At 39.4% G+C, this 27,697-nt stretch overlaps 3 protein-coding genes across 8 annotated transcripts in view; 1 reads left to right on the forward strand and 2 right to left on the reverse strand.

Annotated features, from left to right (window-relative positions):
* pkd1l3 (polycystic kidney disease 1-like 3) overlaps positions 1–1,909 on the reverse strand; it is a 33,467-nt gene extending 31,558 nt beyond the window's left edge. The window contains exons 1-2 of one of the 2 annotated variants that reach the window (XM_079806250.1): positions 1,498–1,909; positions 51–188 (exon numbers count right to left, since the gene is read on the reverse strand). In XM_079806250.1, coding sequence (XP_079662376.1) covers positions 51–188; positions 1,498–1,807 — 448 coding nt within the window. In that variant the 5' untranslated portion in view covers positions 1,808–1,909. The remainder of the gene's footprint in view (positions 1–50; positions 189–1,497) is intronic. The other variant, XM_079806251.1, reaches the window with a different exon arrangement.
* A 930-nt stretch (positions 1,910–2,839) lies between these two features.
* dhodh (dihydroorotate dehydrogenase) overlaps positions 2,840–27,697 on the forward strand; it is a 28,217-nt gene continuing 3,359 nt past the window's right edge. The window contains exons 1-8 of one of the 2 annotated variants that reach the window (XM_079806293.1): positions 2,840–3,582; positions 7,018–7,230; positions 12,368–12,567; positions 15,999–16,081; positions 16,300–16,487; positions 21,186–21,299; positions 21,381–21,534; positions 22,986–23,145. In XM_079806293.1, coding sequence (XP_079662419.1) covers positions 3,565–3,582; positions 7,018–7,230; positions 12,368–12,567; positions 15,999–16,081; positions 16,300–16,487; positions 21,186–21,299; positions 21,381–21,534; positions 22,986–23,145 — 1,130 coding nt within the window. In that variant the 5' untranslated portion in view covers positions 2,840–3,564. The remainder of the gene's footprint in view (positions 3,583–7,017; positions 7,231–12,367; positions 12,568–15,998; positions 16,082–16,299; positions 16,488–21,185; positions 21,300–21,380; positions 21,535–22,985; positions 23,146–27,697) is intronic. The other variant, XM_079806294.1, reaches the window with a different exon arrangement.
* Positions 8,963–27,697, reverse strand: part of drd4b (dopamine receptor D4b) — a 473,608-nt gene continuing 454,873 nt past the window's right edge. For all 4 annotated transcript variants that reach the window (XM_079806316.1, XM_079806315.1, XM_079806318.1 and 1 more), the window contains one exon: positions 8,963–9,120. The gene's annotated coding sequence lies outside the window, so the exon portion shown is untranslated. The remainder of the gene's footprint in view (positions 9,121–27,697) is intronic.

Below are 27,697 nucleotides of genomic sequence, written 5' to 3' on the forward strand. Positions count from 1 at the left end.
AGTATTGTTTTCTGTTGTGTGTGTGTGGAGGAGAGGTGTAGTTTCTGTACCTCGCGTGCAGATGGAGCCCAAGCCCGCAGTGCAGTTGGGTGTGGTCACCAGCTGAAATGGATGGAGGATCATGTAGATGCACGCAAAGTTTTCTTTATTCCCATCACTGACAGGGGAATGTGAGACAGGCTCAAACCCTGTAAAAGAAATCGCATTTAATTCATTGCCATAGACTCTTAAAAATAAAGGTTATAGCTAATTATTTCCTTCACCTTATAGGGAGATCACATAACGATAAAGAATAAATATCCAATATTGGATATTTTATAACCAATATTGATATATTAGACTGGATACATATCATTTTAAAAAATGGTTACTTACTACTAAGCACAATTTCAATAATTTCCTTGTAATAATCTCTCTTGCCTCTTATGCAGCACAATATAAACGTTTCTATTTTAGCACAATTTCCGCATTGTATTTTTATGTACTTTTGTGTGTGTGTACTACTCTAAGATGCTTTGTTTTTGTACTTGTTAGCATTCTGTCAAGGGTCTACAGATGAAAAAATAGCCGTTTTGGCTAATTCTGGCACATTTACGGCCATGTTTATTAATGTGCACTGCCCCGTAAACAAATACACTTAAATTTAAAGAGCGAGATTTGCTTGGTTACAAACATTTTTCCAAATATCTTCCTTTGTGTACAGCAGAACCAAGACATTTATACAGGTTTGCAACAACTTGAGGGTGAGTAAATGCTGACTGAATGATCATTTTGGGGTGAATTATCCCTTTAAACATAGGTTCACTGTACACTCTAAAAAAATGCTGTGGTAAAAATAACCCAAGTTGGGTTGAAAATGGACATATTCAGCAATTGGGTTGTTTTTACCCAGTGATTGGGTTGTTTTAAGCAAAAATTTAACCCAATTGCTGGGTTAGTCAATTTTAACCCAGCATTTGTTTAGAGTGTAAAAAAAAAACACATTTGTTGTTTCAACTTAAAAAAGTAAGTTTTTGTTCTGCCTTAAAAAAATTTAAGTTTAGCCAACCTAAATATTTCCAAGTTGTCACTTGGCACAATTTCATATTCACAAGTTGATTAAACTTTAACTTTAATTGAAACAAATTTTTTTTACACTATTCTTCAAATCTCCACATTGGTTTCTGGGTTCTCATAAGGCATCAGACTGTAAAACCCAGTTTGCTTCTTTATTTTTAGCGTGTTAATAAAAAAATTGCCCTGTCCAATCATATAAAATCAATACAAAACCTCACCCAAAAGTTCTCATGAGACGGTTATGTTTAACTTTAAATGATATAATCACTAAGTTAACAGCATATGTTTCCACTTTGCTTTAACTCAACAACGTTTTCTCAAACTCAGTTTAATGTAATTTAGGTTGAAATGACTTAAACATCCAAGTTGATTGTACTTAAAAATGTAAGTACCTCTATTTTAGGCACTTTTCTAAGAAGGAAAACTGTGAATGTTACTCACCCCTAAAAGAGTTTTTATACATCAAGTCCTGACTGACCCACCACGGTCCAGTTTCGGTGGACTGGCTTTGTAAGAGCTGCTTAATCTCATCGTTCATGTCCTTTAGAAGATGTCCACCTTGTTTTTCACATCTCTCTTGCGCTCGAACCCATGTCATTGCCTCCTGAACAAACTCATGCATTTCCCCATTAATTCCCAGAACTCTCCTTCCATAGCTATATTTCTGTGGTCCACTTTCTTCTGAAGTTGTGAGTGGCGTCAAAACGATTGAAATCCAGCAATAAACAAGCACTTGCTTTGAGACTGCCATGACTGATACTAGCCAAAAAGCAGCCTTCAGTTCAGGAAAGATTGTGTGGACTAGAGAGCAGGGAGTCTACGTACATCTTAGGCAAATCTGAAATCTCACTTTGTGAAAACAGTGAATGTGAACTAACTTCATTAGGGAAATGGGGGCAGGCACTCAAATACATGCAAAGTCTGACTTTAAACCAAGAATCTCCATTCCCAAAGCTTCCATTGCATTATCTATGACTGACTCGGGTTTGTATAATAAGGACGTTTTGGTTTTTAAAGCCACACGATTCTGTGCAGTGATGATGGAAAAGTGATTTATTTACTTTATATTGTATAATACATTTGAAAAATAAGGAAAAGCACTCAAAAAGTACTTTGGCAATACCATGGTACAATCCATAGAATTTTGATATGGAACTAAGTGATATTATCCATAATTACGAACTAACACAATATTAAGGAGGTGGTCATAATGTTATGCCTGATCCGTGTATATACACACACTCTAAAAATGCTGGGTTTCAAACCAAATTTGGGTAAAACATGAACAAAACCAGATGTTTGGTTAAACATTTAACAAAAAAATCTAATCCAACTGTTGGGTTTGTCCATATTTGATCCAAATTTGGGTTGAAAACCAGCATTTTTAGAGTGTGTGTATATACACGGATCAGGCATAACATTATGACCATTCTTAATGTTGTGTTGGTCCCCCTTTTGCTGCCAAAACAGCCCTGACCCGTCGAGGCATGGACCCCTGAAGGTGTGCTCTGGTGTCTGGCATCAAGATGTTAGCAGCAGATCCTTTAAGTCCTGTAATTTGCGAGGTGGGGCCTCCACGGATCAAATCCTTACGCTTGCCCATTTTTCCTGCTTCTAACTCATCAACTCTGAGGACAAAATGTTGGCTTCGTTTCACCCATGTTTCAATGTTTGGGTCAAATATGGACAGACCCAACCGTTGGTTTAAATTTTTGTATTAAATTGTCCATATTTAACCCAAACATGGGTTGAAACAACCCAGCATTTTATCAGGTCCTTACTTCATTATTCTAATTCTAATAGTAAATATATTAAATATTCTAATATTTTATTGCACGGCTAACCACATGAAACATTAACTGTGTTTATAATAATCACAATTTACATTGTTCGGTGTTATATGAATAATTCCTCTTAAATAACGGTTTATATCACACATTTATTTATTTATTTATTTATTATCAGAAAACATACAAAATTAGTACAAACATATACAACTCACAACAAATGTAGTCTTTATGAGGAGTGTATAAGGGAAAACTATTTATCCCAGGTGTAAAATTTAAAGTTAAAGTTATGAAATGCTTCATAAGCCTTTTTTATATGATCTAAATTAGTGCCATATTGTTTAAGTTCTTTTATAAAATGTTCCCAATTTGGCTTAGCTTTAGCCCATGAATGTGATATTTTCCAAGTAAAAGTAAAAAGTAAAAGTAAAAAAAAACTTAAAAGTAGTCAATTACAAAAACATATGAAATCATACAGATCAATTTGTATTATGATAATGTTCAAAGAGCCAAGAAATGAAGTTAGAGACATCCAACCCCCCAAAAATCTCGAATATACACATTCAAAGAAAAGATGAATCGCCATATCACACATTTAGCTGTGTTAACAAATCCCGCATGTGATTTTCGTTATTCCGAGCTTTGTTGTTCTCGCGAGATTTCATCCAGGAAGTGAATGGCGAAGCTCTGCACGTTGTTTGGATGAAGTTATGCAGCACTCATGGCGGGACGACTGAAGGTGAATAGGCTGCTCTTAGATAAAGTTTGTTTGTGTGTTTTCTATAGTCTCATCAGCTCGAGCAGAGCATGCATTTACAGCTGTCATATCTGGCACTTTTGCATTGGTATGCGTCTTATACTTATTGAATTAGCTCGTGGTTTTCACAGTTAAATTGAATATGTAAATCCCCTGAAATCATCCCAGGTTTATTTGATTGCGATGATAGTTTTAATTGTATTAAACGTTGTGTTTTGTTATTTGTCAAATGACTTTACACTAACATAAACGTACCAGGATAATGCCAATGATATTTTGGAAATTTACCATGAAAATATCACAATATATTGACATGGTAACCATTAAATATCATGATATTACATGGTATGAATCTACCACTAGACTGACTTAGCACTGTTTTAAGGGTAGGCTGTATGGGGCTATAAGATGTGTATATATATATATATATATATATATATATATATATATATATATATATATATATATATATATATGTTTGTGTGTGTGTGTGTGTGTGTGTCTCTCTCAACATTTCAGTACTGAAGAAAAACAACATAAATAATAGGGCTGTTAAAAGATTAATCGCGATTAATCGCATCCAAAATAAAAGTTTGTTTACATAATATATGTGTGTGTACTCTGTTAATTATTATTTATATATAAATACACACACATTCATGTATACATTTAAGAAAAAATATTATTTTTATATATAAAACATTTATATTTATCTATATTATAGATTATATAAATGTATATACATGCAAATATTTCTTAAATATATACATGCTTGTGTGTGTATTTATATATAAATAATAATTAACAGAGTACACACACATATACTATGTAAACACAAACTTTTATTTTGGATACGATTAATCGCGATTAATCTTTTGACAGCCCTAATAAATAATGATGAAAGCCAAAATATTAAATGTCATGGATGTATTGAGTAATCCACTGTTTTGTAAAGGAAAAATGACAGTTCACTTGAGATTTGTAGCCAAATTACAGGGCGGTAAAAATGACTTTAGAAATATAGCAGCATCAATATTTTATTTTTACACAGAGATTGGTAAATCTATTAGTTAAATCTGTTGGCTTTGGCAAACATTGTTACATTATATGCCAACGGAGACAGTTCAAAAGTGGAAAAAGAAGCACTTGTGTTGTTTGCATACCACATTTGTATAGAACACACCTCTCTGATTTCAACAAACCCACTGAAATGATCATGTTGAGGCACATTGACTCAAAATTTTATTTATAATAATCTATATTTGAATCAGTTTTAGGGATATTTCGAAGAAGGGATTTTGTTCATTTTTACAGCATCTGAAGCTACCAAGAGTTCAAATATGCAGTACTGTACCTACCTTACCACATTGACATCCCAATATCTCCGGGATTGAACCATATAGAGCCTTAAAAATTAAGATTTTATAAGTAGCACTTCATATGATGACCAAGAATCTAGACAGATGTTAAGATATCTTTAATACTTATTGAGTTACAGACAACTTATGAAACTTTATGAAAACTTCAGAAAAATGACTGGTATGTTGTATGCAATTGGTTTGATTGAGGGAAGCAAGATACATTTCTAGTTTCAACATTATTTATTCTTCAGATATTCCTCTTTAAACACAATAAGTATCAGCTGTTTGAAAAGTTACCTACATTTTGTTTTCAATCATTGAAAATGGGTAAAATTCAACAATTTGAACATGGAGCCGCATTGAGATTCCCATATTTATGGGAATGAACCATATAGGGCCTTAAAAATGAAGATTATAAAAGAAAATTCTATTACGATTTAGAATCTAGAAGGATATTGAGATCTCTTTAATACTTTAAGAGTAACAGGCACGCAAACTTTGGAAAAAGTATGTTCTATGCACATTGTGTTAAAAAAAATAGATACATTTCTAGTTTCAACATTATTTGTTGTTCAGGTATTCATTTTGAAAAGAAAAAAAGCATTGGCTACATGCAAAGAGACCCACGTTTGGTTTTTGGCCACTGGATTTGTGTACATTTGACCATTTTACTCATGGAGCCATTTTGAGATCCTCATATCTCTGGAAATTAACCATTTTGGGCCTTAAAATAAGATACCAAAAGAAATGTTTATTAAGAACTGGAATCCAAAAGGATATGCAGATATATTTAATAGTTCTTGAGTTACAGGGATGCAAACTTGGGGTAAAAAACTCAAGAAGTGCTTTTTTCCCACTTTTGAACTGTCACCTTTGGCATATAATGCAACAAAGATTGCCAAAGTCAACAGTTTTAACTAATAGATTTACCAATCTCTGTGGAAAATAAAATAAAGATGCTGCCATCTTTCTAAATTCATTTTTACACCCCTATAATTTGCCTCCAAATCTCAGATGAACATTGTCATTTTGATCCTGCTCTACAAAATGGATTACTAAGTAAATATACACCCTTGACATTTAAAGGGTTAGTTCACCCAAAAATGTAAATTGTGTCATTAATGACTGACCCTCATGTCGTTGGACACCCGTCAGACCTCCGTTCATCTTCAGACACAAATGAAGATATTTTAGTGTAAATCTGATGCTCTGAAAGGCCTCCATTGGCTCAATGCACTTTACACTCTCAAGACCCTTAAAAGACACTAAAGACTAAAGTTACAAAGTCCATCTCACTACAGCGGCTCTACAATAACTTTATGGAGTGATGAGAATAGTTTTTGTGCGCAAAAAAACCCTAAATAACGACTTACATAGTGATGACGATTTCAAAACACGGCCTCATGAAGCTTCGAAGCGTTATGAATCAGTGAGTCGAATCATGATTCGGATCGCGTGTCAAACTGCTGAAATTTGGCGATTCAAACTGCTGAATCGACTCACTGATTCATAACGCTTCGAAGCTTCATGATGCATTATTTTGAAATCGGTCATCACTATATAAGTCGTTATTTAGGGTTTTTTTGCGCACAAAAACTATTCTCGTCACTCCATAAAGTTATTGTAGAACCACTGTAGTGAGATGGACTTTGTAACGACGTCTTTAGTGTCTTTTAAGGGTCTTGAGAGTGTAAAGTGCATTGAGCCAATGGAGGCCTTTCAGAGCATCAGATTTACACTAAAATATCTTCATTTGTGTCTGAAGATGAACGGAGGTCTGACGGGTGTCCAACGACATGAGGGTGAGGAATTAATGACAGAATTTACATTTTTGGGTGAACTAACCCTTTAATATGTTGGCTCTCTTCTTCATTTATGTATTTCTTTCATCAGAACAAAACATTTTAGTTGGGGACCTCTGGTTGAGTTGACACAGAATGACCCTATAGTGTGCACATGGGATCCTTTTTTTTTTATTGTGAGTTCAGCAGATAATGGATTTTAGAAAAAAAGGATGGTCTCTTGTTACTCCAGTATCCTCTCTTGCTCTTTGCAGAAACAAGCGAAAGATGCCTTAAAGATCATCGGATGTGGCAGTGCGGTGTTCCTGGGATACCTCACGGCCTCCGGAGACGAGCGTTTCTACGCCAATGCCCTCATGCCAGTGCTGCAGAGGATTGTGGGAGCGGAGACGGCTCATGTTATGGCTGTCCGGCTGATTGGTCTTGGATGTGTGCCTCTCAACAACTACAAGGATCCAGCCTCACTGGTCAGTGTGGTAAACAAAAGTCTGCTGTGTTGTTGACCAAGCTGATTAATCAATTGAGATAGTTTGGCATTGGCCAAAATGACCCAAATTATTAAAAACATGTGATAATAACAAATGGTCTGGATGGTAGTTTTCCCCGTGGTATCGAATATCGATATTTTTTTTAAGGTATCGTATCGAAGTTGGAAATTACAGTATCGTGATAAGGCTCATATTGCGACCATTTTGGTCACATATATGCTCCCGAAATCTTGTTTTAAGCAAACATTTAACCCAATTCCTGGGTTAGTCCATTTGAACCCATCATTTGTTTAGAGTGTAAAAAAAAACACATTTGTTGTTTCAACTTAAAAAAGTAAGTTTTTGTTCTGCCTTAAAAAAAATTAAGTTTAGTCAACTCAAATATTTCCAAGTTGTCACTTGGCACAATTTCATATTCACAAGTTGATTAAACTTTAACTTTAATTGAAACAAATTTTTTTTTTTTACACTATTCTTCAAATCTCCACATTGGTTTCTGGTTCTCATAAGGCATCAGACTGTAAAACCCAGTTTGCCAGGGTTTTTCCTACATTGAAAATTTTTTGGCGGCCGCCAAAACAAATTTGTGTCCCGCCAAAGCTTTATTTGATGAGTTATTGTGATTTATGAGTGATGTAGAATAGATGCTGCGCTTGCGTTAACTGAGTGACAGAGAGAACGATCTGAGCTCCTCCCCCGCTCGCACGCTCTCTGTCTTCAAAATAAGCACTGTCTTAGCTTTCTAATATTTCACATATTACGTTAATCAAAATAAAAAGGTCGGAAGACCGAATCCATGTTGCACGTGGCGCTATCAGACGATGTTTTCCTTTAATTACCGCTGGGTGTGAAATGCGCTCAAAAAACATTAACTGATTCTCTGACCAGCTGACATAAACCATACTTTCAATAAACGGGAAACAAATCCTATCCGGTTATGAAGTGTTTTCTGTGTGTTGACAAATCTTTCGCGATGATCTAACAGACGGGATTCGCACACAACGCGTCTGCTAATGTCCGATTCGCCATAATGACTCCTTTGAACCGAATCATTTCAACGACTGGTTAGAACAACTGATCTGTCCAACACTGAACTCACCAATCAGTTTAATCATTTACTCTGAACACCTCTGAAATGAGAACAAAAGTGTGCTTATACAATTTAGCAAGAGTGGGTATAAGAGTTAGTTTTAATTATCCACATTCTTTCAGCTTATTTATGTTCATAATGTGTAGTAAAATAAATAGCCTATAAATCACTTAGTTTAGACTGGAGTGAGGTGAACCCAGAACAAAGTTGTTGTTAGCTAGCTGATAATTTTATGAAATTGTAAATGGCAGAAAATTAGGCTATTTGTTCATTTTTTTAATACTACTTTTTAATATTGATATGATTATATACCAAAACAATTATCAGTAAATAGTGTAAAAATGAGGAACAAAAACAAACATCAAGGTATCCCACATGAAAAAATACTATAGTATATAATAGTAAAATTACTATAGTGTTTTTGAACCATACTATAGTAAATATACTACAGTAAATTGTAGTATATTTAGTATATTATAGTATTTACTACACTTTGTTAATTTACTGTAGTATATTTACTATAGTACGGTTCAAAAACACTATAGTATTTACTAGAGTCATTTTACTATAATATACTACAGTATTTTTTCATGTGGGATCAAAATAAGATAAGCAAAAGTTACAAACTTTCTTTGAATTTATTTAAAATGTATTGTCAGTATTGGGCTTGCAGATCACGTGGGTAGGGTACTTTTTTACTGTGCGTGCGTGCGTGTGTGTGTATGGATGACCATGTCTGTCAGCAACCACCGAAGACCATTTTTGACCCAGGAAAAACCCTGGTTTGCTTTTTTTATTTTTAGCGTGTTCATAAAATATTGCCCTGTCCAATCATATAAAATCAATACAAAACCTCACCCAAAAGTTCTCATGAGACGGTTATGTTTAACTTTAAATTATATAATCACTAAGTTATGACAACATATGTTTCCACTTTGCTTTAACTCAACAACGTTTTCAACTCAGTTTAATGTAATTTAAGTTGAAATGACTTAAACATCCAAGTTGATTGTACTTAAAAATGTAAGTACATCTATTTTAGGCACTTATCTAATATTGATATTTTTTTAAGGTATCGTATCGAAGTCGGAAATTACAGTATCGTGATAAGGCTCATATTGCGACCATTTTGGTCACATATATGCTCCCAAAATCTGAATTTGTGCGATCTAAAAATATCTTTGGGACTGACTCCGATCACGGCCAAGTGTTCTCCGAGTCCGATCGACTCGGGTATTACACACAATGTTAAAGGATTAGTTCACTTTTAAATAAACTTTTGCTGATAATTTACTCACCCCCATGTCATCCAAGATGTCCATGTCTTTCTTTCTGCAGTCGAAAAGAAATTAAGTTTTTTGATGAAAACATTCCAGGGGTTTCCTCCATATAATGGACTTCAATGGGCTCCAAACGGTCCAAATGACAGTTTCAGTGCAGCTTCAAAGGGCTTTAAACGACACCAGACGATGAATAAGGGTCTTATCTAACCAAACCATCAGTTTCTGAGAGAAACCCAGCAGTATTTATGCTGTTATTTTACCTCTTATCAGACGAGCGTGATCATCTCTGAGCTCAGTCATAACTTCCGCTAAGTGAGGTCAAAATACGAGCCTGGGCATAGATATATCGATCGCAGATGCCTCATTCTACTGATCCGTGCAAGCGCTAATGAGGCATCTACGTATACATCTATGACCACGCTCGTATTTGACCTCACTCAGCGGAAGTTATGGCTGAGCTCAGAGACGATCATGTTCGTCTGATAAGAGGTAAAATAATAGCATAAATACTGCTGGGTTTCTCTCAGAAACTGATGGTTTGTCTAGATAAGACCCTTATTCATCATCTGGTGTCGTTTAAAGCCCTTTGAAGCTGCACTGAAACTGTCATTTGAACCGTTTGGAGCCCATTGAAGTCCATTATATGGAGAAAAATCCTGGACTGTTTTCATCCAAAACCTTAATTTCTTTTCGACTGCAGAAAGAAAGACATGGACATCTTGGATGACATGGGGGTGAGTAAATTATCAGCAAAAGTTTATTTAAAAGTGAACTAATCCTTTAAACAGACCCAGGACCCAAAGTAATAGATTGGGACCCGGCCCAGACCCAGCTGACCATTTAAAATATAGACCCGAACTGGTCTTAGGTGCTCCGTGTAGACCTCTAGTTGGGAGCACCAGTGCCACCGAGAAAAAAAAGTTAATTTCGAGGCCTGTGTGACAACACTACAGTGTGTATATCAGACCCTATGTCTGGCCTTTGTGCTGGTCAGTCATGTTCTCTAGAATATCACTGTGTGCTTTTTGAAGAGTTGTAAGACTGCAAGATTTGCAGATAAGCATTCAGATTTGTTTTCGTTTGCTTGTCAACATATCCATGTTGTGTATGAGTGCTATATTGGCCTCTCTAGATATTGGCATTGAAAACCTATATTATCGGTTTAGTGGGTCAGGACAGTTGTATTAAAGGGTTAGTTCACCCAAAAATGCAAATTCCGTCATTAATTCCTCACCCTCATGTCGTTCGACACCCGTAAGACCTCCGTTCTTATTCTGAACACAAATTAAGATATTTTTGTTGAAAGCTGATGGATGAGAAAGGCTTCAGATCAAGCCTGTAGTGCTCCAGTCAGAAACTGAAGCTTCCGCGCCTCGATCGCCCCCCGGTGGCCGGTCCCAGTATAGCTCCTAAACCCCGCCTCTCCATGTATTTGAATGGGCGCGAGACACACTAAACAATTTAATTACACTTCAAATAATTGTTTCCTAAAGATGGTTTCTGTCATTTTAGGCAGTTTTTATTACAATAATTTCATTTCAAGTGTTCGTTTTTTAAATAAGTTTAGTTTTAGTGAGTTATTTGATGCTATAAAAACGGGGGGTGTGACGTCATGATTGACAGCTGAGATTGACGGCTTCTCTGAGTGAAGTTGTCACTGAGGCACTAACGGACTTTTTTTCTGGATTTTTGGGAGGAGACTGGAGCTTTAGCTTTAATTTCTACATTTCCATAACTGTTTATTTCACACCAACATAATTAATTGTTCTGCATCTGCGAGAGTGTGGGCGGGCTTTTGATAATCGCGCCTCTACTTCCTGTTCTCTACTGCGCAGACTCGGTCCCAAGATGTCAGCGCCGTGAGCGGGCCTATGAAAGCTTCAACTTTGGTCAGCGGAAGTCAATGAAGTCGCGTCGTCCATATTTTTTTACGGTCTATGCTTCAGATAGGCCTCCATTGGCATTCAGTACATTTACACTCACAAGACGCATAAAAGGCACTAAAAACGCCGTTACAAAGTCCATCTCACCACAGTGGCTCTACAATAATTTTACGATGCGACGACAATAGTTTTTGTGCGAAAAAAAAAATCAAAATAACACCTTTTTCCAGCTTGTTCTTGTCTTCCGTGTGTCTCCACGACGCATGCGCGAGAATATGACGCAGATCCGGCGTTCGGACACATGACCCAGAAGCGATTTGTTTACAAGCAGAGGAAGACGCGCGTGTCTAAGCTGTTGAATTCTACATTGATCGTGCTTTAGGTCTCGGCGTAGTTCTCAAAATGGGGTTAAAGTGTGCATTTCATGGATTCCCGAACGCCGGATCTGCGTCATATTCTCGCGCATGCGTCGTGGAGACACACACGGAAGACAAGAACAAGCTGGATAAAGGTGTTATTTAGATTTTTTTTTTCGCACAAAAACTATTGTCGTCGCATCGTAAAATTATTGTAGAGCCACTGTGGTGAGATGGACTTTGTAACGACGTTTTAAGTGCCTTTTATGGGTCTTGTGAGTGTAAATGAACTGAATGCCAATGGAGGCCTTTCTGAAGCCTTTCTCAGCATCAGCTTTACACTAAAATATCTTCATTTGTGTTCCGAAGATGAACGGAGGTCTTACGAGTGTCGAACGACATGAGGGTGAGGAATTAATGACAGAATTTTCATTTTTGGGTGAACTAACCCTTTAATGTTTCAGGCAAAGACAAATTAATTTTTTTCACGTTTATTTCCAACAGGAAGTGCATGTGATGGGTCGAAAGTTCCAGAACCCAGTTGGGATCGCAGCCGGCTTTGACAAGCACGGGGAGGCGGTGGATGGCCTCTACAGACTGGGCTTTGGTTTCGTGGAAGTGGGGACGGTCACCCCAAAGGCACAGGATGGAAACCCAAAGCCCCGTGTGTTCAGACTGGAGTTGGACCAGGCAGTCATTAACAGGTGTGGCTGTGTTTTCAGAGACAAACCTACCGGGATATCCAAACTCTCAGAATGCCATTTTATCCTTCATAATTTAAAGACAGGGTTTCTCAACCTTTTTCAGCCCCATCAGTACATTTCAGATTGCTCTTCATCATGTGCTGCACTTATATTGTGTGATGAGTATAATGCGCTATTTATAGAATTAATTGTAGAACCCAACAGCTCTTTTCTTTCTTAAAAGGAACTAAATATCGCCACTGTCCTCGTATATCCATAATTTATCCTTTTTTTTCTCTCCATAAATCTTTACTATTGGTCACCCTTTACACCAGTCTGTAGGGTTTGCAAATATCTAACCAATGAAAAGTATTAAAAAGAGCTTGTGACTAAACCTCGAACCTCCATAGGATCCTCAAACTGTCCGTCAAATCTCATAACTCCGCCCCACCTCTATCGTGAATGAAGTGTTGTTCTGCGTTTCTGCTTGTTTGCAATGCAATGGTTACTAAAGAACTGGTTGTTTAAATACGTACAGCATTTTCTTTACTCAAGAAACTAATATTAATATCCTAATATTGTGTTGGTCCCCCTTTTGCTGACCCGTCGAGCCATGGACTCCACTAGACCCCTGAAGGTGTGCTGTGGTATCTGACACCAAGATGTTAGCAGCAGATCCTTTAAGTCCTGTAAGTTGCGAGGTGGGGCCTCCATGGATCGGACTTGTTTGTTCTGCACATCCCACAGATGCTCGATTGGATTGAGATCTGGGGAATTTGGAGGCAGAGTCAACGCCTCAAACTCGTTGTTGTGCTCCTCAAAGCATTCCTGAAGCATTTGTGCTTTGTGGCGGTGCATTATCTGCGGAAAGAGCCACAGCCACAGGGAAAACCGTCTCCATGAGAGGCTGGACATGGGCTCAACAATGCTGAGGTAGTTGGGACGTGTCAAAGTCACATCCACATGATGGAGGACCCAAGGTTTCCCAGCAGAACATTGCCAAAAGCATCACTGCCTCCGCCACCACGCCTTTTTCCCATAATGCACCTGTGCCATGTGTTCCCCAGGTGAGCCACGCGCACACACCCGGCCATCCACGTGATGTAGAAGAACACGTGATCATCAGATCAGGCCTCCTTCTTCCATTGCTCTGGTCCAGTTCTGATGCTCACGGGCCACTGTTGGTGCTTTGGGCGGGGTCAGGGGTCAACATGGGCACTGGTCAGCGGCTGTGCCGCCCCATACACAACAAACTGAGATGCTCTGTGTATTCTGACCCTTTCTATCAGAACCAGCATTAACTTCTGGAGCAGTTTGAGCTCCAGTAGCTCGTCTGTTTGATTGGACCACACGGGCATCAATGAGCCTCGGCCGCCCATGACCCAGTTCTCCACTGGTCCTTCCTTGGAGCACTTTTGATAGAGACTGACCACTGTAGTTTCATCTGCAGAACCAGGTCCCGTTTGAAGCTCCAGTCCAGTTTCTTTCTGACTCCAATACTCAACAGATCTCTGCAGTTCTCTGTGATCTTGGAGAGTGTTTGTCCACTCAAACTCTCCTCCTCTCGTGCATTAGGACGAGATACACACACACGTCCTCTTCCAGGCAGATTCGTAACATCTTTAGATGTTTGAACGTCTTAATTATTGCCCTGATGGTGGAAATGTGGTTTTTCAATGCTTTAGCTGTTTTCCTACAACCACTTTCTAGTTTTTTTTTAAGTTCAATGGGCCTCATTCATGAAACTTTCGTAAATATATGAGTCATTTGCGCGTAAAAGGGACATTTACGAAAACTCTCCTCCAAACGCTTCGTATACCACGGATTCGCTAGTTAAACGTGTGTATATTAATGAATTCCAAACATTCGTAAAAAGGAGGCGCGTGCACGCTCATTCATAATTAGCATAATCCCCGCCCATGAATTACAACTGCAAATGACGTGTCCAGGAACGCTGTGGAATCTTCTGGACTTTTTTCTCAGGTTTGGCTCCAGTATTTTGCTTAAATGCTAAAGAGACTAATGTGCCTAGCAATAAATATTAAATGATCATGTGTCCATCAAAGCATTTTAGCCAGCTAATGCGTGGTGCTCTTCTGAAAACGGCCAGCTGGGGGAGCTTGAAACCGCTTTGCAAGGGCAGCGTTTTTTCCATCTGAGATACTTTGATTGCTATGAATATGATATAGAATATCCATGGCTGTAATGTGTTACTAGTATCTCATTTTGAAGAATATTACTGAATGCAAAAATGCAGTAAAAAGCAGTATTAACTTCTCCATTATTGTTGTTCAGTCGGTGTACAAGTAGGATGATTGGTCGGTGTAGTTTTTGTCCCACCCCTCCTCCACTGTGATTGGACGGCCAGGTAAAAAGTGACAGTGAATGAGTAAATGAGAACACAGAACGTTCAAATGATTTACGCACCATTTCGCATACATTTCTTTCGTACCAACTAACATTTTGAAAATACGAACATTTTCGTGAATCCGGAAATTTACGTCAGAGCGGCTTTACGAACGATTTACTCACAAATTCGTTCTGTTCGTGTTTCATGAATGAGGCCCATTGATCTTTTGTTGCACATCAGAACTTTATTCTGTGGTTTAGGGAATTTGGCTTTTGTGTTTCCTCATATTTATACTCATGTGGAACAGGAAGTCATGGCTGGACAATTTCATGCTCCTAGTCACCCTGGTGTGATGAACAAATTAATATTAATGGGAATATACTTTAAAAGATTTATTTTACTCATAAAAAATTCTAGGGGTGCCAATAATTGTGGCCAACGTGTTTTGGAGAAAAGCATTTATTTCATAATGTGAGTTTCCCCCCACTTTCAATTTTTTTACTTATTCAGGTTAGATTAAACAATGTAGAATTATTTTTTTTTTTACAACCATCGTTGATCATATTTACCGGGGGGCCAATAATTCTGAATCCTAATTTCTGACTGGACGAGGTTTTCTGTTTTCAAATGAACGAAGGAAAGAATCTCGTTGGTCTGTTTAATTTGCTGATGTCAACATCAAACGATAAAGACGTCATTAGTATCAGTGTCACACCAATATCGTCAGCCAGTGCTGTGTATAGCTTCTCCACAGGCATTCAAACGAGGGTGGAGTCCCTCCAGATGGAGTAAATGAGTGCTGCATGTTTTGAATGCCAAATGCTGCTCGTCATTTGAAAGTTTAAGTCCGGACATTCTCTTCTAAAATGCGTAGGATCTGAACAAACCCCTAACCTACGTATTAAACGTTCCACATTGATAACGCTTCGAACATGAATGATGGCTTCAGTTGTGTTTTTATACCAATAGACCTAAACTTGACTCAATAATTAGTAATACTGTAGTAGTAGCTTAGTGATGGAAATGCATCTTTATGAACATCAAATATTATGGTATTTACATAATACCATCCTGAATTGTGTGTTTTGCGTATATATTTCAGATATGGATTCAATAGTTGTGGCATTTCTGCGGTGCAGGAAAGGTTGAACGCCAGAAAGCATGTACAGTCAGAACTTACAAAAGGTAAATCACAGACACAAACTAGTCTTATTTATTGTGAAGGCAGTGTGTATGAGTTTCCTTTTTTATCTCAACTCTGTGAAAATATCTTTACATAACATCATTTCCCTTAATGCCTTGTAAATAAAGACGTTCACTGCTTTTTCCTACTTATTTGACTACAACTGAGCTCTGGCAGGAAAGTCGTGCTCCTCTGTAACAGCATTAATGTCTGATATCAGCAGGGAAACCTCTTGGCGTCAATCTTGGGAAGAACAAGCTCTCTGCTGATGCGGTGTCAGATTATGTGGAGGGCGTGCGGACACTGGGCCCTCTTGCTGACTATCTGGTAGTGAATGTGAGCAGCCCCAACACTCCCGGCCTTAGAGACCTACAGGGCAAGGAAGAACTACGCCACCTTCTGGACAAGGTAGTACTTCATTCCAGTGCTGAACATTGCATTGAATGTTCACAGAAATGCCCAGTAGCTGCTCTCAACAACATCCATAGCACAGTGTAGAAGAATATTTTCCTGCTGATACATTATATTCTGTATGTACACCGATCATAACACTATGAGCACTGACAGGTGAAGTGAATAACACTGATGATCTCTGTTAGTGGGTGGGATATATTAGGCAGCAAGTGAACTTTTCATCCTCAGAGTTGATGTGTTAGAAGCAGGAAAAATGGGCAAGCGTAAGGATTTGAGTGAGTTTGACAAGGGCCAGATTGTGACGGCTAGACGGGTCAGAGCATCTCCAAAACTGCAGCTCTTGTGGGGTGTTCCCGGTCTGCAGTGGTCAGTCTCTATCAGAAGTGCTCAGAGGAAGGACCAGTGGAGTAGAGGTCTTCACGGGTCCAAAAATTCGTACCCGAAGAGACCCGTAATGTGCTAAATGGAACCGACCTGGACCCGTCTATTATTTAAAGGGGTGGTAAAACACATTCTTTTGAAGGCTTGATTGTGTTTGTGGGGTGCACTGTAACATGTGTTCATGCTTCGTTTAAAAAAAAAATTGCATTATTTTTCATATATTTGACCTTTATTCTACACTGCTCTGTCCCTCCTTTGTAAAACGGTCTGATGCTTTCCGGGTTGTATGAAGCCAGTCCCTCAAAAATACGCGATGGGCTCTGATTGGTTAGCTGGCCCAGTGTGTTGTGGTTCGCTGACCGCCTAGTGCACGTTTGTCGGAAACGTCACGCCCCTTACCGCCCGAATCAGACCCAGAACATTTGAGTGAAGATGATCGAGCAGAACCTGTTCAGTCCTCGAGAGTAAAGACTGCGGATCTACAGTGATTGCTACTGAATGGCACTTTTACTTTTGTATTTTTAGAACGATTATAGCCAAATATCTGTCGCAAGAACTATTAACCCAAAACGAACACTAAACACTGGCTTTACTAGTAGCCAAATCACACACAGAAGCATGTTTAGCATGCAGATAAACAATACATAAAAGCTCTAATCAAAGAATCATTTACACTAATGCCAGGTTCGCTGTTGAGATTTTAACGTTAGTGTTTGTAACGTTCGTCGGATAACGTTAAGTATGAATGAGCATTTAACAGACTGGTTTGCAGAACAGCGTTGTCATCTGTTTACTTCCTTGCTACAACGTACAATTAACCTATTACAGGAAAACACATCGACGAAAAATAAATCAGACTTACAGGTTGTGGCCCGTAAACAGCTTCTGTTTGTAAATCCAGCTTTCAGGACAAGCCGAGGTGCAAATCCTGCATTGAACTCGCGAAGTTTGTGGAAGTTTTCCTCCGTGAAATGTGCTGCAGGAGCCCCGGACGCGTCGTGCATTCACACACTGGCCATGTTTGTCTCACGCAGCTGCCGTTTTGCGAATCCTGTATTGAACTTGCGAAGATTGTGGAAGTTTTCCTCCGTGAGATGTGCTGCGGGAGCCCTGCGCGCACCTGTTCCCCTCTGTCTATTACACACATGTATATAACATGTTGTATGATAAACGCTCTGCAACGCACCCCCGTCCCACAAGGAAGGCTGAACAGAGCAAGTACCCCAGACCTGAAATCCGGATGAAAATAACAGCGTTTCGTCGGCATTGCAGCAACAACACTCCAGCCTAACTATACCACAACAGCGCCGCGATACAAAATAGCCTCACCCCCCCCCTTATTTAATATTCTCGGAGGAGGGGTTTATGTAAATATTGAGCCTGGTGATGTCACCAACCCTGGAGGAATGTGTGTATTCGCCTACTGGCCGTTTGCTGTAGTTCTTAGAAACTGATTTCTTTAAAAGCAAATATCTCCCTTTGCTTTAAACTTTGAATGTTGTAGCTTTGCAGATGTTGTTTATGCTCAAGCAGCAACATTACACATTAGCTAAAGTTAGAATAGTAAAATCGTGGTTTACCACCCCTTTAAAAGTTGGAACCGAACCCGGCACGAAGACACAGACCCGACTGGACCCGATTGTCACATTTTCCACCATAAACAAGTCAATAAACAAGTTGCGAAAAATATAACATTTTGTCTTACCTAGCCGTCGTCTCCCTTCCTTGTAACGTTACTTGATTGTGATACATTAATCCTTGCCAAAAAGTTAAAATCCATTTTATTCCTCTCTTGTTATTCCAAGCATGCTTAATTCACTCATCATTTCAGCTTTAAAAGTCCACTTTATGTCACGGTGACGGATGACAAATGCGTCTTTAACTTTAACTTTGACTGTTTGCCTTTTTGAACTATAATAACGATTGCTCGTTCGGTGGCCGCTGACGTGAGCATTATTTATTTGCTATAATCTCAGTGAGCCGGTTCTGTTCACCAAAACTTTAAGATTAAACAAGACGGTTCATTCATATTATTATTACTCGTCACAGCAGAAGCTCGGGTTGCCATAGAAACATGACACAAGCTTGAGACTGCACATGCGCGTTAGCTGGAGCAACCTGAAATATCAGCTTTTTTACGCAATTTGTGACCGTTCACCTGAGGTTTTGTTGCTGATTTGAAATATATTTTTTAAATATAAGTTAAAATCAAACTTCAACAGTGCGTCACACGTAATACTTCTGTCTCATGTTTGTCCACAATATGCATGAAGGATGCCCAGACATAAGAGGTGCCCGTGGGTTTAACTTCTTTATATTCGTTGTTTTTTTTTTAGCTTTTTCTCACGTCACTCATGAAGGTAGGCTATCCATTACTACCGTGCACTTGCAATGGCTGAGAGAGAGAGCGAGGCGAGCGAGCAAGAGAGAGAGATCGCTCGTGTTTTTTCTTTCTTTCTTTTTTTAAACCTTATTTCCCGGCCCACACTTTTCTAATCCTAATTTTACAAATGGCAAGTTACAAAAAACACACAAGCTGTGCTGACTGACTCTGATCACGGGCAGGTTCTCCGAGTTCGGATATACTCGGGTATTACACACAATGTTAAACAGACCCGGGACCCGAAGTAATAGATTGGGACCCGACCCGAACCCGGCTGACCATTTAACATATAGACCCGAACCCGTACGGGTCCTGGGTCTCGGGGGCTCCGTGAAGACCTCTACAGTGGAGAACCGGCCACAGGGTCATGGAGGACCAGTGGAGAACCGGCCACAGGGTCATGAAGGACCAGTGGAGAACCGGCCACAGGGTCATGAAGGACCAGTGGAGAACCGGCCACAGGGTCATGGAGGACCAGTGGAGAACCGGCCACAGGGTCATGAAGGACCAGTGGAGAACCGGCCACAGGGTCATGGAGGACCAGTGGAGAACCGGCCACAGGGTCATGGAGGACCAGTGGAGAACCGGCCACAGGGTCATGAAGGACCAGTGGAGAACCGGCCACAGGGTTATGGAGGACCAGTGGAGAACCGGCCACAGGGTCATGAAGGACCAGTGGAGAACCGGCCACAGGGTCATGGAGGACCAGTGGAGAACCGGCCACAGGGTCATGGAGGACCAGTGGAGAACCGGCCACAGGGTCATGAAGGACCAGTGGAGAACCGGCCACAGGGTCATGGAGGACCAGTGGAGAACCGGCCACAGGGTCATGAAGGACCAGTGGAGAACCGGCCACAGGGTCATGAAGGACCAGTGGAGAACCGGCCACAGGGTCATGAAGGACCAGTGGAGAACCGGCCACAGGGTCATGAAGGACCAGTGGAGAACCGGCCACAGGGTCATGGGCGGCCGAGGCTCATTGATGCCCGTGTGGTCCGATCAAACAGACGAGCTACTGGAGCTCAAACTGCTCCAGAAGTTGATGCTGGTTCTGATGGTGTCAGAATACACAGAGCATCTCAGTTTGTGGCGTATGGGGCGGCTCAGCCGCTGACCCCTGTCCACCGCCCAAATTGTCCCTGCAATATTCTATACGAATATCCCACATTAAATAAATAAATCCCTCGATGTGCAACACTAAACTCAGGTGAATTAAACTCATTTTAATAGTTAAATTAAGTTATAGGAATCAAAAACTACAATTTAACAACAATTACTTATTTAGGGCCCTATGAAATAAGTTTTATTTATTTTTCTCAAATTCAGTTTTATTTTTATTTTTTTTTAACCAAATTCTCTGTTTTCTGTTTTAAGTTTTCTGGATTCCATTTTTATGGTTTATTACAACTTAAATAATCAAAAAGCATGTGTAATTAATTGAATTCACAAAAAACAACAATTTTGACAATAATAACCCCCCCCCCCCCCCCCAGAAATTCTGTGTTGTGTATTTTAAATTTTGATGGCAATCAAACGAAGGCACATTAATTAATCTTTTAATCATATGAAATTAAACAAACTTTTTTGTCCAACAAAGTGCTGCACAACAGACTTTTAGTGTTAAAATTTAAAGAAAAATTTATTGAAATTATTTTTGTATTGTTGCTTTATAGAGTAAATTACGTTTTTATGACAGAATTCCATGATTATTGCATTGTGGAAATCATAGGGCCCTAATCACACCACCATGATATCTCTGCACTACAATAATATTTGTGTTGTATCTTGTTTTTATATAAAAGTGAGTGAAATCTTTGTTTTGTCCATTTTGCTTTAAGATACATGTATCTTGCATTAAAACAAATGAAACGGCCTTATTTGGTCCTCGTGTTAATCCCTTTTCATCATGTGATCTCGTGGTTTTTCAGGTGCTTAAAGAGCGGGATTGTTTGCGGACGGGGGGGCGACCGCCTGTACTGGTGAAGATCGCCCCAGATCTTTCTACGCAGGACAAGCAAGACATTGCTGAGGTCATCATGGAGGTCAGTCTTCCTATAATTCACAGGTCAAAAAAATAAGTGGAAAAATATGGCAATAATTACAGGATTTGTTTTGCCTTTTAGGTTGGCGTTGATGGTTTAATGGTTTCCAACACCACTATTTCCAGGCCGGACACTCTTAAAGACCCTAAAAAGCATGAAATAGGAGGACTCAGTGGTCAGCCTCTGAAGGAGCTGGCTACTCAAACCGTGCGAGAGATGTACGCACTGACCCAAGGTATCCATAAGCTTTCCTGTAGCTCAAACAATAGAGCATGGCGCTAGCAACGCCAAGCGCTTCCCAGGGAAAGCAAGAACTGACAAAATGTAAAGTGTGTACCTTAGGGTTGGGCGATGTCCCCTAAATTGGTAGTTGACGATGTTTACAGTAAAACATCGTGATGGTCGAAGATATCGTCGTTGGGGGGGGGGGATACTATATCTCTTTACATAAATACTATTTTCTACTTTTAAAAAAATTATTTCGTTATTTTACTAACCCAGTGTTTTGTATGTGAATGCTGTTTCACGTGAATATTACCACAGGAGTGAAGCACAAAGCTTTATTTAGCCTAGAAAGGAAATAATGGTCAGATAGCACTTTTCATTCTGTTTTGCGATCTGGATCTGTTCACTCGATTTTCCGTGAATTTTAACAATAGGCCCAGTCCATTTTATCCCAATGGACATGGACATCTCGTTTCTTTTCCCAAATCTTCACTCACGTCGCCATTTTCGCAGGGGATTATAAACATTTCTTCCGTTCGTTTGCTTATAATTAAGTCTATTATAACTATTCACATTCTTTACTGTGGTAAAGTATAAAAAACACTGAAGGACGAATACCTTTTTAATTCAAATTTTATTTAACACAGTTTGTTCTTGTTATTAAACTTGGTAAGGCGCGTCAAGTTTGGTTTATTTGAATGGCGCATTTCACACACACGCCGGTGATTTTAATTTCGTTTTCTCTGGCAGTGAATAATCAAACATTGCCTAAATGTCTTGACCTTGTGGAAGATCCGCTCTTCAGACCTTTTACAACAAGTGTTGCCTTGCCACCTCAGGAGAAAACATGAAGATGAAGATGTATTCGAAAGCTGTCTATCCAGCTTGTGTCCCACATTCCTCTCAAAGCGCTGAGCGGTTTAAGACGCATCTTTGCGGGGAAATAGTATGAATCAAATATTTTTCTTACTAATATTTAATTTTCTTATATTCTTGAGGTAACCATTATTTACTGAAAATCGTTTAAATGTTTTATAGGCTGTGTTGTTTCACTGACAGAAGTGCTAAAATAAACACACATGCTTATGGATGTTTCAGCCTCAAATGATTTCAAAATGTAGGCTATATATATCTGGCATAGACTACAGTATTTAAAATAGCATATATGCATTTGTTACATTCTCAATTTAATTTACAGAGCAATCCCTGCTAAGTTTTTAGTTTAACTAATACTATAGAAGAGGATTAGTGTGTGTCGCACTCGCAACGGGGGTGTGGCATCACGATGGACGATGATATCGCTTTGGATAAAAGCATCTGCCAAATGCATAAATGTACCCATAAATCCTCAAAGGTCAAAGCCTTCGTTTTATTGTTACACATTTGATTCGTGTTTAGACTGATTGATTGAAATGAGGGTTCATATCGAATAAGGAAATGAGCTTCTGTGTGTGTTTGTAGGGAAGTTACCCATTGTTGGAGTGGGTGGAGTGGCCAGCGGACGGGATGCCCTTGATAAGATCCGTGCTGGAGCTTCTCTAGTGCAGCTCTACTCGGCTCTAGTGTACCAGGGTCCACCTGTGGTCAACAAAATCAAACGAGAACTGGACGATCTCTTGAAGTGAGCACACCATTTTATCCATTTCTCTAGATATTAGCGGTGCAACGGTACGTGTATCCGTCCCGAACTACGGCTGCAACTGACGATTATTTTGATAATCGATTAGTTGGCTGATTATTTCTTCGATTAATCGGGCTAAAAAGTTAAAAAGGGCTTTTTGTTTTATTTCATTGACAAAACAATATTCCACATCCTGACCAATTCAAACAATGTGCCTATTGAATGTTATGAAAACATACACTCACCTAAAGGATTATTAGGAACACCTGTTCAATTTCTCATTATTGCTATTATCTAATCAACCAATCACATGGCAGTTGCTTCAATGCATTTAGGGGTGTGGTCCTGGTCTAGACAATCTCCTGAACTCCACACGGAATGTCGGAATGGGAAAGAAAGGTGATTTAAGCAATTTTGAGCGTGGCATGGTTGTTGGTGCCAGTATTTCACAATCTGCTCAGTTACTGGGATTTTCACGCACAACCATTTCTAGGGTTTACAAAGAATGGTGTGAAAAGGGAAAAACATCCAGTATGTGGCAGTCCTGTGGGAGAAAATGCCTTGTTGATGCTAGAGGTCAGAGGAGAATGGGCCGACTGATTCAAGCTGATAGAAGAGCAACTTTGACTGAAATAACCACTCGTTTCAACCGAGGTCTGCAGCAAAGCATTTGTGAAGCCACAACACACACAACCTTGAGGCGGATGGGCTACAACAGCAGAAGACCCCACCGGGTACCACTCATCTCCACTACAAATAGGAAAAAGAGGCGACAATTTGCACCAGCTCACCAAAATTGGACAGTTGAAGACTGGAAAAATGTTGCCTGGTCTGATGAGTCTGGATTTCTGTTGAGACATTCAGATGGTAGAGTCAGAATTTGGCGTAAACAGAATGAGAACATGGATCCATCATGCCTTGTTACCACTGTGCAGGCTGGTGGTGGTGGTGTAATGGTGTGGGGGATGTTTTCTTGGCACACTTTAGGCCCCTTAGTGCCAATTGGGCATCGTTTAAATGCCACGGCCTACCTGAGCATTGTTTCTGACCATGTCCATCCCTTTATGAGCACCATGTCCCCATCCTCTGATGGCTACTTCCAGCAGGATAATGCACCGTCACAAAGCTCCAATCATTTCAAATTGGTTTCTTGAACATGACAATGAGTTCACTGGACTAAAATGGCCCCCACAGTCACCAGATCTCAACCCAATAGAGCATCTTTGGGATGTGGTGGAACGGGAGCTTCGTGCTCTGGATGTGCATCCCACAAATCTCCATCAACTGCAAGATGCTCTCCTATCAATATGGGCCAACATTTCTAAAGAATGCTTTCAGCACCTTGTTGAATCAATGCCACGTAGAATTAAGGCAGTTCTGAAGGCGAAAGGGGGTCAAACACAGTATTAGTGTGTGTTCCTAATAATCCTTTAGGTGAGTGTGTATCAATGCTATGTGCAAAAGAGCTATAAAGCAAAAGGACCGTTTAAATCCCTACTTAAATAAAGAGGAATGTTCTGCAGGAACTCTTTCTGTCATTTCTTTATCCTGTAGAAACGTCTTACATTTATATTCAATCACACGCTGTTCTCTCTTTACAGTTACTCTCATAAAATACGTGAATTTTATGTACATTTTCAAACCTAAATGTAATGTCCAACAACAGATATTTCTGCAAAATGAATGTTTTTTTGAATGTTTAATTGTCTCCCTGTCTACTGTTTTCTCTCTGTTTGACGCCGGCACTCATTCAGTGAAGTCTATAACACTCACAGATAAGGATATTGCGCTGAAAGTTTTGCACTGAGGAAACATATCACACATTAAACGCCACACGCATCTGTCAAAGCAACTGACAGGGCAAGCCATGTTAAACATTACGCGGCTAATGCATTAGCTTAAAAGCTTTAAGTATTGTATTCTTATGTTTTTGGGCAGAATGGATCACAAAACTTTCCTGCAGCTCACGGTTTCCTCCACTATTTCTATATTCATTTTGTCCCTAGAAATGCTATAATATGACCTGACTGGTGGAAGCTTAGAAGGGTAGAGGGTCTGCATGGGCTTTAAACTGAAGCCTGAACCCGACCCGTACCCGAGATTCTTTAACCCGACCCGACCATTACATTGACATGTTAAAGGAACACTCACTTTTTTGAAAATAGACTCATTTTACAAGTCCCCTAGAGTTAAATAGTTGAGTTTTACCGTTTTTGAATCCATTCAGCCGATCTTTGTATCTGGCGGTAGCACTTTTAGCATAGCTTAGCATACATCATTGATTCTGATCAGGCCATTAGCATCTCATTCAAAAAATGACCAAAGACACTTTCAATATTTTTCCTATTTAAAACTTGACTCTTCTACAGTTACATCGTGTGCTAAGACCAACTGAAAATGAAAAGTTGCGATTTTCTACACCTATATGGCTAGAACTACTTTCTCATTCCTGCGTAATACAGTCCTTCCAGAAAAATGCGGCTTTTTTTTGTGATTGTTGCGGGCAAAAATCCTTGATTATGCGGCACGTTTTCTTAAAAAATGCGATGAAAAATGCGGGATATTTATGCAATTTTATGCGATAAAATTGCGGGAACTTGCAAAAACTGCGGTTTGATGAGAAAGAGAAAAAAAGCACTACATCACAGAAAGTGCTGGAATATTTAAGTTCTCATCTTGTTTTATTGAAGACCTTAATAATGGCTCAAATTTACAAAACATTTAGTCAATCAAGTTCTGTAGCTTTACAAAAGGAATATGCTACAACTTCTGAAAAAATTAATAAATAACTTCCTGTTTTACAGATGTCGCTATACAAAACAGACATTTGAGTGCTTCCAATGCACAAAGTGCAATCTCTTAAAGGGTTAGTTCACCTAAAAATGAAAATTCTGTCATTAATGACTTCCCTTTATGTTGTTGGACACAAATTAAGATATTTTAGTTGAATTCCGATGGCTCAGAAAGGCCTCCATTGGCACAATGTACACTCTCAAGACCCATAAAAGGTAGCCTACTAAAGACGTCGTTACAAAGTCCATCTCACTACAGTGGTTCTACAATAACTTTATGAATCGACAATAATAGTTATTGTGTGCAAAAAAAACTAAATAACGACTTATATAGTGATGACTGATTTCAAAACACAGCATCATGATGCTATGAATCATCGAGTCGATTCATGACGCGTGTCAAACTGCTGAAATACGTGACTTTGGCGATCCAACCCGCTGAATCGACTCATTGATTCATAACGCTTCAAACCGCTGAATCAACTCATTGATTCATAACGCTTCAAACCGCTGAATCGACTCATTGATTCATAACGCTTCAAACCGCTGAATCGACTCATTGATTCATAACGCTTCAAACCGCTGAATCGACTCATTGATTCATAACGCTTCAAAGCTGTGTTTTGAAATCAGTCAGCACACAGGGAAACTGCTTTGCTCTTTTGCTGTTATTTTTGTTGGCCAATGGGAGTTTGTGCTTCATCATGGTTTCACCGATATCTATGGTTTCTCCACGGGGTTTGAAGCTTTTCGATGACGTTCGCGTCGGGTAATCACGTCACTTCAAAACGTTCCCATGGCAATAGGCGGAAATGGCGGCTCTTGTGTGAAGTAAACGAAAATTTTTCAACTTTCTGCTAATATATATGACTTTTTTTGCAACGAAAATGCGGGGATTATGAAATCATGATAGCCCGCATATTTTGCACGCGGAAATAGGCAAATTATGCGGCGAAAGTGCGGCGTATTTGAAAAAATGCGGCCCCCGCATGAATATGCGGACTTTGGCTGATTATGCGTTAAATCACGCGATCGCATAATAGCGTTTTTCTGGAGGGACTGGTAATAGTCGTGGATCTTCACGGCCGTACCATGGCTGCAGCGGCGCAATGATTGGTTGGTATTCTGTGAAACATGGTGGTAGTTACACCTTCGACTTACTATCACAGCCCTTCACAACACACAGAACCATGGCGAATCACAGCTAAATCCACAACACAATTTGTCGGCTGCAAGCCTGAAACTTTCTCTGCAACTACACAAACTTAGTGCCGGTCACATTGAAAGTTACCCAGCTGGGCTACTTTTAGGCGCTGTAATATCATTGCCATGATACGGCCGCGAAGATCCGCGACTATTACGCAGGAATAAGAAAGTAGTTCTAGTCATATAGGTGTAGAAAGTCGCAACTTTTCATTTTCAGTTGGTCTTAGCACACGATGTAACTGTAGAAGAGTCAAGTTTTAAATAGGAAAAATATTGAAAGTGTCTTTGGTCATTTTTTGAATGAGATGCTAATGCACTGATCAGAATCAATGATGTATGCTAAGCTATGCTAAAAGTGCTACCGCCAGATACAAAGATCGGCTGAATGGATTCAAAAACGGTAAAACACAACTATTTAACTCTAGGGGACTTGTAAAATGAGCCTATTTTAACAAAAAGTGGAGTGTTCCTCTAAGTCCGAACCCGACCCGAACCAGAGGTCCGTTTCCAACGGCAAATACCATTTTTGCTGTATGTTGTATTTAAAGATTGCT

The sequence above is a fragment of the Gobio gobio genome (genome assembly GCF_949357685.1).
Source record: "Gobio gobio genome assembly, chromosome: 2".
In the NCBI taxonomy this organism is placed as follows: Eukaryota; Metazoa; Chordata; class Actinopteri; order Cypriniformes; family Gobionidae; genus Gobio; species Gobio gobio.